This window comes from Lepisma saccharinum, chromosome 25, assembly GCF_977018435.1.
Source record: "Lepisma saccharinum chromosome 25, izLepSacc3.1, whole genome shotgun sequence".
NCBI lineage: Eukaryota > Metazoa > Arthropoda > Insecta > Zygentoma > Lepismatidae > Lepisma > Lepisma saccharinum.
This window is the reverse complement of record NC_139253.1, coordinates 11219111-11234913: the sequence shown is the minus strand read 5'-3', so window position 1 is coordinate 11234913 and position 15803 is coordinate 11219111. Positions and strand designations below refer to the sequence as shown.

At 39.1% G+C, this 15803-nt stretch overlaps 1 protein-coding gene across 4 annotated transcripts in view; it reads right to left on the bottom strand.

Annotated features, from left to right (window-relative positions):
- The window catches only part of LOC145978890 (cysteine-rich motor neuron 1 protein-like), a 261004-nt gene that overhangs the window by 41793 nt on the left and 203408 nt on the right, over positions 1-15803 (bottom strand). For all 4 annotated transcript variants that reach the window (XM_083111823.1, XM_083111824.1, XM_083111826.1 and 1 more), the window contains exon 2: positions 388-642. In XM_083111823.1, the coding sequence (XP_082967949.1) occupies positions 388-642 (255 nt within the window). The remainder of the gene's footprint in view (positions 1-387; positions 643-15803) is intronic.

The following is a 15803-nucleotide window of genomic DNA, read 5'->3' as shown; positions in this document are numbered from 1 at the left end:
TACACATTACACTTAGGAGAGATGCAAAAATTTACCCACCTGTAATCAGCCGTTCACCGTTGGCTTGAAAACTAAAAATATATTATCTCTGGGCTTGTTGGATGTAGGAAAAAGGAACAATTAAATACAATATACGAAAAAACAATTGACCAGTGGCAGAGTTTTCAAAAGGAAACTATCGCATTGGTCAATTTTCATTCCCGATGGCGTAGTGCTAACGTCGTGGCATCAAGAGGTGCTGGGTTCGACACCCGATGGAGGCACATGCCACAGTGTTTCGAATCCTGCTCTAAACTGTAGGTCCAGTCCCGATTAGCCTTTCACTGCATGAAGTGGACTTACAACAATTCAATCAATCACGCGGGAAAAGATCTGCAGGTTCCTTACCTTTCGGCAGCACACACTCGTACACGTCGCAGCAGTCGCCAGGCTTGCCAGATCCTCTTTGCTGGAGGACCTTGTGGGAGCCGTAGCGACAGACGGGCTCCACGCAGCGATCCGGGTTGCATTCGCAGTGACCCGACAATGCATCGCTGCTCTCCGGGTTCGACTCGAAGTCCGTGACCAAGATGGAGTCCGGAGGGCACGAGGGCTCCAGCTGGTTGTCGGAGCAGTTACTCGAGCTGCAGTTCTGTGGCAATTCTGAAAATGAAACAGGTATATTAATTATTACCGATTGCTAGATTTTTTTAAGAAACAAGCCTACACATATATATTTCAATCCATTCCTTTTTGTTTAAATGTGTATGTAATACAAAAACTATGATAGACTACTTTTAACTTTCTTCAAATTGAATTTGGCCAACTCGCAATGCCATTGCAAACTTTCAAAGGTTAATGAACATGTCCGTCCTGTCATTACAATGGCTGAATAAAGAAGATTAAAATGTGGGAAATGTTGATGAATAATGAATAAATTTACATGTGTGTGTTTCTTCTTATTATCATAAATCAATTTATTAAACATTTATATATTTTAATCGGTTGTTTAACATTATGCAGAACAAAACAAAAAAAACAGCGAACATGTCTCACAATATTTACATACCTAATATTGCATTCACATTTCCATATATATATGACAATAAAAATGTCATATATTTATTATTAGCTACTTCAACTTGTTTGATCTGATATGTATTTGTTATAGGTCGACGGAATAACAAATTGTTTACCATAATGCAATGATGCGATTGTGTGCTGCAGAGAGGGATGGATAAAAATTACCATGCCATGCGAGGTTCAATTTAAATACCTCAGTTCAGTTCCATCTCTTAAAATGGATCCCCACACTGGATGGAAGAGAAAAACGAATGAAAATGCTAATGGACAATTGGGTCATTCCACGCCAAATTAACAAAAAAAAAAAAAAAAAAAAAAAGTGTCATTTCTGACCCGACCATCTCGGTTTTTTTTATGAAACTCTACTATTTGGTAGTCTTCATGAAGATATGAAATCCTGAGAAATTGTAGCTTCCTGTGTGGCGTAGTTATGAAGTTTTGGGGCCTCGAAAATACAAAAAATTGTCGCATTTTTAGTCTGCGCTCTAGACTTTCATGGATAATTGCTCTTACCCTGATTGACGTACAGAGCTGGTTGTAGTCTTGTTTGAAAGGACATAAAATAAGCTTTCCAACGGTGTATCACATCGCTATATTTACAATAATATATTGACCTTTGAACCTTGAACTTTTGAAGATGCATATCTGCGATTTTCTTGGAACTGAAATATATTGTTAACACAAGGTTACACTATAACATAACCAAATTTGATGTTGGGATGATTATGGAATAATTAAAGAAAAACAATTTAATTAGTATAAGTGTATTTTTTCAGCCGGTCATTTCTAGTGGGAGTTTGCAACACTGCACTCTTGCATTGCAGACTTGCTAATCTCCAATACTTCTGCAACTAGAAAGTGAAGAATGTGTGCAGCAGTGTTGTTTGAAACAAGTGTGGTAGAATGTTGAATAGATAGTGTGTTTAGTGTGACAGTTCTAATTTGAGCTGACTTTTTTTAAGTAAGATACCTTGATCACCAGCATCATGGCATCATCCAGATTAGAAAGCCTTGAAGATTTTGAGATCCGTGGAAACCTTGACAGTCCACATTTTGAAATTAATAAGTATCACCTGGAAATTAACACAAAAGCAGGAACAAACAGTGGATATCCACAGACAGATCAACACTTGAAACATCAATAATAAAGTCTGCAGAATTCATAGAAATTCTAGTCGAAAAAATGCGCACCTGATCGGAAATTATTTCATGCCAACAAGTTTATTTTCTCAAGCATTTAAAAGAAAGAGTTCTTGATAGGCACTACATTGTACTTTGTGATTTTGCAGAAAATTACTCCTGTGTGTTGCAAGATGCCTCGCAAGGTTTTCATTGGATCAATGGTCAAGCAACAACAATACATCCATTCGCTACTTATTATGAAAATCCCAATACTTCGAAAATCATAACTGAAAATTTGGTTACCATATCATATAGCATGATACAGCATTAGTTCACTTACTCCAGAAAGTAGTTATTACATTTTTGAAGGATAAATTTGGTTCTGACAACCTGGTCAAGATATTTTACTTTTCTGATGGAGCAGCAGTACACTACAAAAATCGCAAAAACTTCATCAATGTTGCCTACCATGAGGATGATTTTTCTATGTTGTGTGACCGATTTGCTAAAGTTAATTCCATTCCAGGAATCAAAATGGTTCATGCAGTACCTCGTTTTACAAAAGATGTCATACATATGAAACTTTATTCTGCATGTGATTAATTTATAGAACATCGTTTCATAATATGTTAAAATGCCTTAGAATTCACAGATATTACTAGATATTTTACTTGTGTATAGCCTATAATAACAACTGATGGCTAGTGTGTGTTCATAAAGTGTCTGAAGACACCGGTGATTTACAAATTAACTTTCTTCAACCTCATGGACCATCAGGATCATTTTTATGTCCCCATTTGGTTCAACTGGACATTTGTTGGGTCCCAACGTGCAATGTTCTAACAAAAGTGGATCCTTCCACTACTACAAGAAGAACGTACACTTTAACAACGGACGAAAGCCAGCTTGCCATGCAAAGACTGAATGAATGAATGAATACTTAAGAACAACCTGTGAACTATGGTGCATGTAAGTTATTTCTCAGGAAACAAAAATTCTTGTCCATTTTTAACTACTGTAGATAATCATATTATTCTTAAAAGTAAACAACAACAGTGTTGCAAACTCCCACTAGAAATGACCGGCTGAAAAAAGTACATTTACACTAATTAAATTGTTTTTCTTTAATTATCCCATATTCGTCTCAACTTCAAATTTAGTTATGTTATAGTGTAACCTTGTGTTAACAATATATTTCAGTTCCAAGTAAATCGCAGATATGCATCTTCAAAAGTTCAAGGTCCAAAGGTCAAAGTGGGTGACCTTGAAAATATATTATTGTAAATATAGTGATATGATACACCGTTGGAAAGCTTATTTCATGTCCTTTCAAACAAGACTACAACCAGCTCTCTACGTCAATTAGGGTAAGAGCAATTATCCATGCAAGTCTAAGAGCTCAGACTAAAAATCGACAATTTTTTGTATTTTCGAGCCCCCAAAACTCCATAACTACGCCACACAGGAAGCTACAATTTCTCAGGATTTTATATCTTCATGAAGACTACCAAATAGCAGAGTTTCAGAAAATTCTGAGATGGTCGGGTTGTGAACTTTGTTGATTTGGCATGGAATGACCGAATTGGCTTTGTAGTATTTATATCACTGTAGAGTGGGGTGCAGGCAGTATTACGAAGCAAATTGTCCACCACCATGTTTAATGTACAGTGGGATCCATGAGTATTACCGTGCAAATTGTCCATCACCATGTTCGTGCACTTTATTTCACCCAATAAGAGCTTCAAGAATTAAAAGAAAACTCAAAACTAGCTGTTGACAACTTCTACACCAACATACATAAAAATCCATCGCTTAAAAACACACAGGATGCAAGAGAAAAATTGATGAAAATTGTCATGGACAATTTGCACGGTAATTCTCATGGATCCCACTGTACTTGTTTCACGCAATCAGAGCTTCAAGAATTAAAACAAAATTCCCAACAACCTTCTAACATCCTCTGCATGAGTATACGTAGAAATCAATTCCTTAAAAGCACATAGAATGCAAGAGAAAAATTAATGAAAATAACCATGGACAATTTGTCGAGCAATACTTGTGCATCCCACTGTACCTACAGCCTACAGGTAGATCCCAATTTCTGTTCCTTTGCTAGAGTCTACACTACATCTGCATCACACACGTTTAGTAAGACTTCCACAAAGATTTGTACACTTAGCAATTACCCATCATTATTTTCATCAACATTTCTTTCACATACTGTGCTCGAGGTGGAAACATAGGTGGATCCGTCCAGAATATTAAACAAAATTACCTATGACGTCACGTGGAAGCTTTTCACTTTCTGATTAATAAAATAATACATTACAATGTGAAGTATAATTTTCTATACATCAGTTCAACTTGAATCATACTTGATCCTTCAGATCTTTATCTGGATAAGACCCTGATAGAGGGTTGAACCGTCACGTGCATAGTGTTTCCTTTACGTAAATCAATTAAATAAAGACTGCCTTGGTCAGCAGCTTTGGTGTTCTAAAATGGAAACATATAATGTACAACTCACGTATTGCCACAAATACAATTAGGATTTTGTTCAATTTTAATCTTACATAAATGACTGTTTGTAGTTGTTTGTCCTGGCTAGCTGCGATTTAGCAATAAATATTACATTACTTGCACTTAATTTAAGGGTTAGAAGCAGTAGGAAAAGATCCAATTCTTTTTAGGTACACAGACGGTATAGAACGCGATTAATCTCTGTGAATAAAGCATTGTTAGAATTGTCCAGTAACATAATCACATTCGTGTTTGGAAAATTAAAATATAGTCACTCGAGTGTGGAGACAGATTGAAAATAAATGGCTAATCGAACACTGTCGTGTACAATATAATGCGTTTAGAATATAATACAATAATGCAATTGAACAAAAATAACATGGCAATCACATTGCTACATTTACCGCTGGCATAACTGTGAGACAACGTCAAGGAAGAACAGAAGAATTGTCTGTGGTTATTCTTACCACAGATTACATCATTCTTAGCCCTCGCGGCAACGATTCAACTGGATACATTTTCCAAAGTCGCCCCTAATAGCCTTCGCAGGAGACTTTGGAAAGCTACACAACGCCGAGAACGGGAAAAAGTCTTTTGCTCAGTCTAGGCAAGCAAAGAGTGGCTACGGAAGCCATGTCTTTTTAACTGCTCCTGATCCTCGCGCTCTAGAACGATCCAGATGCGCATCGTCGTTCCTCAATAAGACGCTCTGTACGTAGACGGCGGCCCGGAACAGGTTGATTTCCCACGAGGTGCTCGCAGAAGTTCAAGCAAGAAAAAGGCTTTTGTGGCTAACGATACACCAGCGACCTTCCCTGACAACCAATATTTTCTATCTTATTCTCATCTCCTGCTGTACTAGCAGCGTCAGAGCTTCGGCTAGTGGCGCGTGTACTACTCAGCATAAGCAAGTCGGGAGGGGGGGGGGGGACTGGCCTTAAAATAACGCAAAAATCCTAACTATAGTACAATGCATTCTTGTCTCTAAAGCCCGAAAACAGCGGCGATGACCGCGCGTTGCCCGATGAAAAAGTAGCTTGGTAGCTCTTGGCCCTCAGAGGGCTGTTGCGTCATGGGGTTTAGTTTTAATACAATGTATTTATAGTGAATGGCAGGACTTGCCGGCGCTAGTAATTTTGCAGCCCTGGGCAGTGGCGCTAGATGCAGCTCCCTTTCGAACGCCTCCCTTCCCCCGCCATTATGAAGCAACGGGAAATTGAAAATCAATATATTCCTAAGTAAAACATCAAACTATAAAATAAATAATGAGACTTGTTACGCTATTTCAATACTACTATTAAGCACAAAAGGATATCTCACTCGACCATAGTTAAACTTTAAAAAATGCGACACTAATATTATTATATTTTATGAAAACTCTCTTTCTCTCTCTCTCTCTCTCTCAAACGTATCTTAAATGTAACAAATATTAGGAAAGAAATGAAGGGTTGACCTCATATGTTTACCATTGTAGGTCTGTGATATATGATTGGATTTTTAAAAGAATTACATGTAATATTTCCGGATCTCTCGTGTGGGTGATCTAAGGTCTGAATTCTTTCCTGCGTTGTCCCCGCATAAGCCGGCTCTGGGTTTCACCCAGTCTCAAATATATGGGTACCTGGGGGTAACCCTGGGAGGTAAAGGTGACCTGAGAGTGGTGCTGATCACATCACCTCCAAAATAGCCGAGATCGGGAATGTGTGTGGCCCTCCCCCCACATCCCCTAAATGTGCCTTCATGACATGGTGCTATATGCATGGGGAACTTGAACTTTTTCGTACAATGCTATCTTGCATAAAATGGAAACAAGCGTGTTTCAGACATGATTGACCGAAGATAGTATTTTTATTAGCCTTATTTTTTTTTAAAAAAAAAACAACTTTGTTCGCCACTTGCCACAGTTACCGACAAAGTAAATAAATTCTAAGTTCTACACTCACATTAAGTGCATGACCTTTTCTTTATCAGTTTAAGGTCTCCATTGGTGTAGTTGTTTTATTATAGCCGAAAACACTTTTAGTTGATCTTTTAATTCAGTAACCTTCACGTGCTACCATTCCGGCAAGTCTTCTACACTTTTCAGACAAAAGATCAGATGGCATGTCTTTATGCTTACCAATATCATAAAAGAAGTTTAAAATTCACTATGATGTTAAAGCTGCTCAAATTTTTCTCTTAGAGCTAAAATGATCGTCTAGGACTTGGTAATGAAAATCAACTTTGTACCGCTTTTGTGGATCTTCAACAGTTTCTTCATACTGAAACTGCTTCTTTCGATTTCGGCCCTGTGCAGTCTTTCCTATCTTTGGATCATCTATATCTAATTCGATGCCAATTCTTTCTCATCAACCCGGACTCATAGGTCGCCGCCTCCGACGCCTATACGAGTGGAGAGAGGAATGTCCTACCAGACTACCAAGTGGCGTCTAAGAAACTTTGAAATTTTTCATCACTCCTGCTTTTTTTCAAAGCGCTGATATGTTTGCAAGAAATCATGTAAGTTATACCAGATAATTAGTGTGTAAAGGAATGTAAAGCCACGCAACTGGTTAGCAATAAATACACTGAGCCTCTTGTGCGACCATTCGGACAGTTTTATTGTCGCCAATTATTTGAAGGAGCGTATCATAGACCTCTCCCCTTGATATCTCAACGGAGTTAAGGCATCGAATCTGCTTTCCCGCCTTGTGGCACTCCGTGGTTTTCAAGTGAGACTACTGATATGTTCCTTCAAAACGGTGGGTTGGCATGTACTGACTTCCAAGTTATTTTCCAAGTTATATAATATAAGTTTTCAATCGGCTTTTTTTTCTCTTCAAATTTTGCTGCCCTGAACATTTGCCGCACTCCTTCAAAAAAATCTTCGTTACCCGGTGGAGATACATAGTGGTTCGAATCCCACTTTAAACTGTAGATCCAGTCCCAATTAACCTTATTGTGTATAAAGTGGACTTATAAACTAGATGAAAAAACCTCAAAACTACTCCAAACAACGCCACATGAAAATTCCTGAACACCAAAATTCTCCAACGGGCATACCTCTGTAGGTAATCCGCCTTGGATGAGGGCGGTGTTTTTTTTTAAAACATTTTCTAAGGCCCTGGATCCAGTTTTGGCGATGCAGTCTTGGATTACACATGGATGTTTCCCTATCATCAATTTATCCTCAATATCTGCATAAACCTAACACTACAAAAGGGACGCACCGAAGTCTACTCACGACGTATCTTATGATGGATGCAAACTACGAATCAGCACCCAAGGAAATTGTATGCTCAGCGTAACGAACACACAGCTGGCAACACTACCCGCATCCCTCACTGAGGATGCGTTTATTTAGTTCCAAGGAAACGAGGCTTTAACATGATTAACCGCAACGCGGTGAAGTCATCATAACTAGCTTTTTACATCCCCTCCCCCTTCCCTCGGGCAGTGTCTCCCACACCTTCCCATTCTCGCGGGCGATGAGCTTCCCGGGTAATCACGCATCGTGCAATTCGATTTCAGCGCCAATTTATCTGGCGACCGTCTGCAATAAGGTGAAGGTTAGCGGGATTCCCGGCTGCAGGGACGGCGGGGATCATTTGTGGAGACTGCACAGTACCAAAGGTGGGAAAATGGCGGTCGATCTATCTGTAAATTATTTCGGAGTGTTTTCGATCATATTGGTAAAAGTTCCAGTCCTCATTGGAACGCCACTTTACTTCGAAGAAAGTTCCGAAAGGTAAGTTTCCATCTGACAACCATATCAAGTCCACGTGGAGCCCGGTAAATCCTCGCCTCAAACCTTTCCCACCAATAGCGTCCGTTTTAGAAACTGAACTTGTCAAGTTCATGTGGAGTAAATGTGATGTTGCTAATTCAGTTTCTTTAGAGGTTTCTTAACGTGAGGTTCCGGTTGCGTTATCTTTGCTAGGTTGCGCTATTGTGCTGTGCTATTTTTTTTATACAATGTGGAGACCTTGGGAGTGTAACGTCGCAGTGAATGAATGGATGTCAAAACATTGCAGGTACAAGTGACAACAGCGCTTTTCCAGATACGCGTCCGGTCGGCTTTCTCTGGAACTGGGTCCAAGATACCGAACTGACGTTCGAGTGAGAACAAGAACCATACAATGCGTGCAGCTCAATTTTCAAGATGACCAAGCGAAGTGTTAAAAGGTCGCGGCAGGGAACTGGTTGTCTTATCTTTCATTGTAAACCATTATAATAAACAACAGCCCTTCAAGGGACAATTCCTAGTCCAGTCAATGAAGGACAAAAAAAGGCCAATGTCGGGAATAATTCCGTAAAAGCTGAATTTTGGTCAGTTATTAGAACACTACTAGTAGTGCAAAATCCCAAAAGTCCCCGCACCTCCTCGCGGCGCTCCCCCCACCAGCGCCCCCCCCCAACATCAGTTTCGCAGACTTCAGTTATGGACCTGTATCTCCGTAATGAATGGTCGTAGGCAGGTAATCTTTTTTAGTCTTAATCCTCATTAGATGGGCTACAAAAAAGATTCTGTTTAATTTTTCGATAATGTTGGCGGTTTTGCCGTAATTTAAAAAATAATCCTCAAAAACTGATTTTTTTTCTAGTACTTTCTGAAGTTTTTGCGTTGTAACTTTTAAAAAAAATTAAATGACAAAAATTGTTTCGTATAAAAGTTGTAGCCGAATTTATAAGCTTTAAAACGATATCAGTTTTAATATATTTCAATGAAAGATGCGCCATAAAATGTATCTTCAAATGGAGGACAGCGCCAAAAAAAAGTGTCTATCACAGTCCGGCGGAATAACTGACTTTTTGATAAAAGCATGAGACTTGGTAGAATCAATTGTTATTCCACTTAAGATATGTTTAGCCGTGTATCCAATCGCCATCTGCATGTTGATGGCCGCCATCTTCAAAAGAGTCCACCATATTGGATATTTTTTATTTGATATATCTCAGGAACGGTAGCACCCGTCAACTTCAGATTTTTTCAGAAATGCTCCAAATAGTGTAAACTTTCACCTACATTACTTCATTAAATACTCAAAAGTTGTGTTTACGAGATCCTATATGTACATGTGTGTCACGTTCATCTTGTTATTCCAGTCAGACTCCCCCTAGACCTGAACCTTCAACACAGAATATTTCTTATCTTCAGTCTTCTTCACAACGTCAATCTATCAGAATGGTTTCCAAATTGGGAGCCGCGAAATGAATTACACATTTAAAATAAGAATGGATAAATTATACATTTATAAATTATAATTATAAATTATACTCTACACTACATTTAAGACATTAATGTTTTATAGTAAATTCATGTAAAAAAACAGCATAAATGAATTACAATTAAGTTTAATATCTACTACATTATTATTAGTATTATCATTATTATTGATTGTATTATGTTACATGTATGCATGCTTGTTTATGTACAAGCTTTATGTAATTGTGGAGAATTTGTGGAAGTGATATAATCAGGGCCACGCACCGATACCCACTGATTAAGAGACTGGGCGAACCCCAGAGCAGCTTTATGCAGGGACATTTCGCGAAAATTCCCGCCTCAGATAACTGCGGGAGTCTGACCCGGATCTCCCGCTAGTTAGTCAGACGCCCTACCGATCGGACCATCGCGTATTACGGTACTTTTCGGACACCTTTCCTTAAAAAAAAAAAATTAAAAAATACAGAAAAACCGATGCAGACATACTACAAAAGAGTCAGAACCTCCCATTGCGAATTTGCAGCGAGGACACTCGAAATCTGCCGAGTTTTTCGTGTTTTAAAGATTTCCTCCAGAAAACTGTGAAGGCAATTTTATTCGTGAACGACTCGCCCACCTACATTTCTCCCACTCTCCGACCGACAGTGTGAACCTTCCAAGACACGCGTGTCGTGTTGAAGAACAGCCGGAAATTCCTGAGAGACTCGCTAGATGGAACTACTTGTCACGAGACATACGTCTCTGCTTCCTGTCAGCCGAGTTCCCGTAGGAATTCTCAACTTTTCTGTACCGCCAACATCAGCGAGGAGTGTTTCAAGAAAGAGAGAGAAGAACCCGCCTCTACACATGGCCGTAATTAGAGGGGGGGTTTCTAGGGTTCAAACCCCCCCCGAAACCTCTGACATGTTGGATTAATTGATGTTCAGAAACCAAAATCTGTAACAAATTTTCAATTGTTTTTTCGAAGCATCACAAAAATACAAGGAGACAATGTTGAAACGATCGAGCTAGAATTTTCATACATATGGAATTCTGAAAGTTGAGTGAAACAGGATTTATTCTCGGAATCGCAGCCCACCGGCGACCCCTCCATTATCACTTCTGCTGTCATCTTTCCAGTGTTGTTCCTGCGTCACAAGGAATATAGACTGAAGATTCCTTTATGATTGTCCCAAAATTCCCTTTTCAGCTTTTAAATTCCCCGTCCGATAAAGTCGAAAATAAATCCCCTTTGATAGGAATTCAAACCTAGTACCTCCAGTTTCGTAGCGCATTACGTTCGCGATTGAGGTTACAATCCATACACCAGGCTAATCTTTTAAAGAGAATAACTGGTTCCACACTTTTCAAAATTCCAAAAATTTAATTTTAAAGTCAAACAACAAAAACTTTATGACTAAAATTTCCATCTAACTTTTAAAGTTTTTTCTTGAAGGTATCTAAAGTTTAATGACGAAGTAAAATAATTGTGCATTTCAGTACACACTGTATGAAACGTAAAAAAAACAAAAATAAACTTATGCTGGATATTCACTCATCTGCTGGATTGAGTAAGCCCCCTCAAGGATATAACAATAATATAATAATAATTATTATTAGTATTATTATTATGGAATAAAATTGTTTTATTATTATGACATTTTAATTATTATTGTACAATTATTATTATTATTATTGCTATTATTCAAATTTCTGGTGACGCCCTGGGAACAATTATGAATGAACCCCCCCCGAAAATTTTTTCTGCCTACGACCATGCCTCTACAGACCAGGATTCGACGACAAAATTCTGCGAAATCGTGTCAGAAAGTACGACTTACACCCTTTCAGGGCACCAATACATATAAGTGCTTAAAAGTTACCAGAAAACGTTCCTGGTGCCTTAATCAAATTTTCCAGAAAAATCCACTGCCCTTCTACATAAATTGCAGTGTCCGATGAGTATTATTAAGCGGGTGCAGGGTGGGTTGAACATCCGACGTATGTGCCAGAGCTGGTTCCGTCATGACCGATTCCACCACTGGATCTCAATAAAGACACGTGCCAGGTGTAATAAAAGAAGGAATTAAATAAAATGACGTCGTGTAGAACACACAAGATTGCAGAAAAGGGGGTGACAAGGAAGGAGAAAGAATGAAATAAATGTTGGAAAATTTGGATGTATTATATTTAGTGCAGCGCCATCAAACTGATGAACGGACATATGAAAAAAAGTATACTTACACAGCTACATGATTCTGAGCACATCAATTAGCTTTCCCTTGCTGATATACCTTTCTTTAGCAGTACGTTGTACGAGGGGAAGTCAAAAAGCAAGGTTCTCAACTCGTGTATACTACATTTTAACGGAAATTTTTACATGTGCAAAGAAGATACATCCGTACCCTATTTTCAGAAGTAGTCAGGCTAAGTTTGCAGCAGGTTTTATGTATCAATCCGCGCGAGAACTGAGCACAGAATCTTCCGTGCCAGTCTTGCCTCAACCGCCGAGCTGCTTACATCGCAGACACTGAGAAAATCCACAGTATTGCCAACCGCACAACACATCAAAACCCGCATGCATGTCAAGCGGAATATATTTGTGTTTCTTTTTGTCTCCTGAAACATAACATTTTAGAAGTACTTTGGGCGCATAAATTATTTAAAAAATGTGTCATTACTTAATATAAATGCGAAATATCTTCGAAACATGAGAGCATGTGCATGGACGTCCGCAGGATTTTTTCCAGGGAGGGGCAAGGAAGATAATTTTTCCCAGGGGCACAAACAAGTCACATTTCCCCCAAAAAGAGTGTAGTTCCCTAAAAAAACATTGCTTACATTTGAATTTATGGTGTTAATGCAATAATTAACACATATTATTGTGGCTAAAATGAAATTATGTGTGAAATACATAATTTTTTGTTGACTTTAATTTTCCAGGGGGGGCACGGCCCATTTTATGAAAACCTTTGTTACTGTAAGACACACGCACTTCAAGTTACACCAGCAAAAAAAAAAAGCATGATTTGTTATTGGGGATATATACAATCAGGTGCATTGTCTGCTGCTATTACTCACTTCACTAAACCAGGATTCAAATCTTGGTCTGTCCATTTCTTGCTAATCATCCATCCCTTTCTTTGCAAGGAACAGTAAATATGCGCCTTCAACAAAGACTTGATTGCCGCCAGTGGGTGAAACAATAAGCCTCCCCCTTCCCCTCTCCCTTTCTTGTCGGTTTCTTCAGCCCTGGCGGTGGTTTTGCATGGTGTTATATATAAAAAAATCAATGTACGCCCCCGCTCCGCCCCTCCCCTCGCCGAGTTAAAGCACGTCTGGTCCAAATAATAAACATGTTTCTTCTCATGGGGATATCTTTTAATACCGGGGACATTCCTTTGTCGTCAAACAACAAACAATCATTTCCTCTTCCTAAACTCAAACCGCAAATCATTCATCACCCGGGATACAGTTCGTGCGCACATTGACGGCAAATCACCTCACGCCCTGTTTTACTTTGCTCTTGTTTCAGTAAGGAGGATTATGCATTTTAAACAACTTGCTTGATTTGAAGAGCTTTTCCCTTCGGATGAAGCCCACAATAACACTCGCTGAACAGGAGACCTTGATTCAGCCATTCTCGCCGCTGTATAGCACGATTATTAATCACAATAAACATAGGGTTAAAATAGTGGGATGTGCAACACTGGTATCACGGATTCCACGCGCTCTGCAACGTATTCAGTCTTGCTCGACTCGCACTTGGGCTTCAGCGATTCCTCAACGCAATACAAACTCCAGTTGGCGAATCTGCGGATCCAAGTTCGTCTGCACAGTGATTGCATCCGATCAAGTCCACACCTGCTAATGGATGTATTGTTTTGTCTGTATTTTACAAATTAAATAACTGTTTTCTTGCAAGTATGCAGTTGTGTCGGAATAGAACCCGTCTCAGTGGAACTATATTCTGCGCGCACGTTTGGATCTACATATGCGAAAACCTGCTGCAAAGTTAACCTGACGCTGGGCTTAGGTCTTTACGCTTTGCTTAGTTTTGGGCCCCTCCAAATGTCTGAAGGAATCGGCGCCTATGACTGATCACACATCCTCTTTATGTTCGCACAGACAGTGCAGTAGCCATTTTGAATATGAATTATTCCGGTTGTATGTGAAACTGAAACCGGAAACTCCTGTCATGTAGACGTCAAGGTATAAACTTCGTCTCAACCAAAAAGCAGCTTCCTACCCCGAATATAATGCATTAGGGAACCACTTTTTTTTTTACTTCCCCTCATATATCCATTAGAACTAACATTATAACTGGGGCTTGGAAATTGAAGATCTAAAATTTCCAAAAAAAGGGCCTAAAAACGAAAAAAGGGCGTATAAATGTGATCCAAATTAATTAATAACTTCATTTTATTTACATATTTACTGAATTAAAAAAATACAAAATTCTGGTGGTATGGAATACACAGTGCGAAAAAACTGAAAGCTTCAAAACAAGAGAAAGTAGCCACTTACAGCCCGACTTTCCAGACAAGTTACGGTTAACGGACCTTGTACCGTACCTGCTTCAGTCGTCCAAAAATAATTTTTCTCTCGTTTCAGGGATGGTTCAAATATATTTCTTTCTTTTTATTTTTTACTACAGAAAGGATGTTTAAGAGGTGATGAACTGATGATGATTCGAATTAAGAATGGGCAGTAAAAACGTAGTCGAAAGAAGGTGAAGATGCAAGAAAAAACCGTAAGACCTAAAAAAAATACTAAAAAAGGACCAATAAGTCAAAAAACGGCGAAAAATGCAAAAAAGGACAAATAAAACCCACCTTTTCCTGGCCTACAATGACCCAAAATGAACATATATTATGTTGGGCCTCGTTTTCGGACACTAGGAAGAAGAAGGATTTTTCCTCAACTTCCGAGCCCGGCGTGCTTTACTATTTACAAGTGCTTCTCACTGACCCGAAGAGCTATACATTTCAACAATTCGCTTATTACCTCTGCCTCGGTTCGAAGGCAAGCAAATTAAATCCTACAATATGGTCTAAAGCAAGCAGGTGCAAAACACTTTTACTCCAACCTGTATCTGGAGTTGCACAACAGTAGATCATGAACAAGCATTGTTGCTGTGGATGAACCGGAGCGCTGCCCGAGGGTGGGCGTGCTTCAAACGGCCATGATGGGCGCCACACTGACCTGGCACCACTGACAACAATCGCAGCCACTTCACTCTTTTTGCCCCCTTTCTCTTCGCAGCATATCTCGCGTAACAGGTAGGTTCTTAGCTTAAGCGGCCGCCACAGGCAAGAAGCGAGTCTAATTAATGATTGTATGCGAGCCTATGACGCCAGTTTTTAATCTTTCAAGTCCTGGAAGCATTCTCTCTTTTTTTGTATTCTTTAGAGGTGATAAAATTTCAAGGTCGATGTTCGTACATTTCTTGCCTGTTAACAGGTAAATTACCTGCTATAATGGATTTTCTGCACCTAATTTTTATGAGAATTTTCGGAAAAAATAGTGGCGAAGCGTGGTCAAAATTCATGGATAGGATCGAATAATGTTAAAAGTGGACTTCTCAGCTATCTCTAAGATGTTCTAAAAGTGTTAGACAGATGATAATTCAAATTGTTTCATTATTATTGGGAACAGTAACAGAAGTGTAATAATTTCCACAGAAACCAGTGTAGCGTGATAGGCAACCAAGGGTCTTAGGTTTGAATTTTGGGGCGAGGTGTTTTTGTTCATCTATTTCACTCATTCACCATTCATTGTAATCATAGTTAAGAGTAACCGGGACGGGCCTTTCCTGGTCGCTTAGTATCGGGTTCTTTTGTATTTCCAGGGGTTCCAGGTTCGAATCCCAGCCTGAGCATGTTCCTTGTGCGTGTTAGTTCATACATTTTAT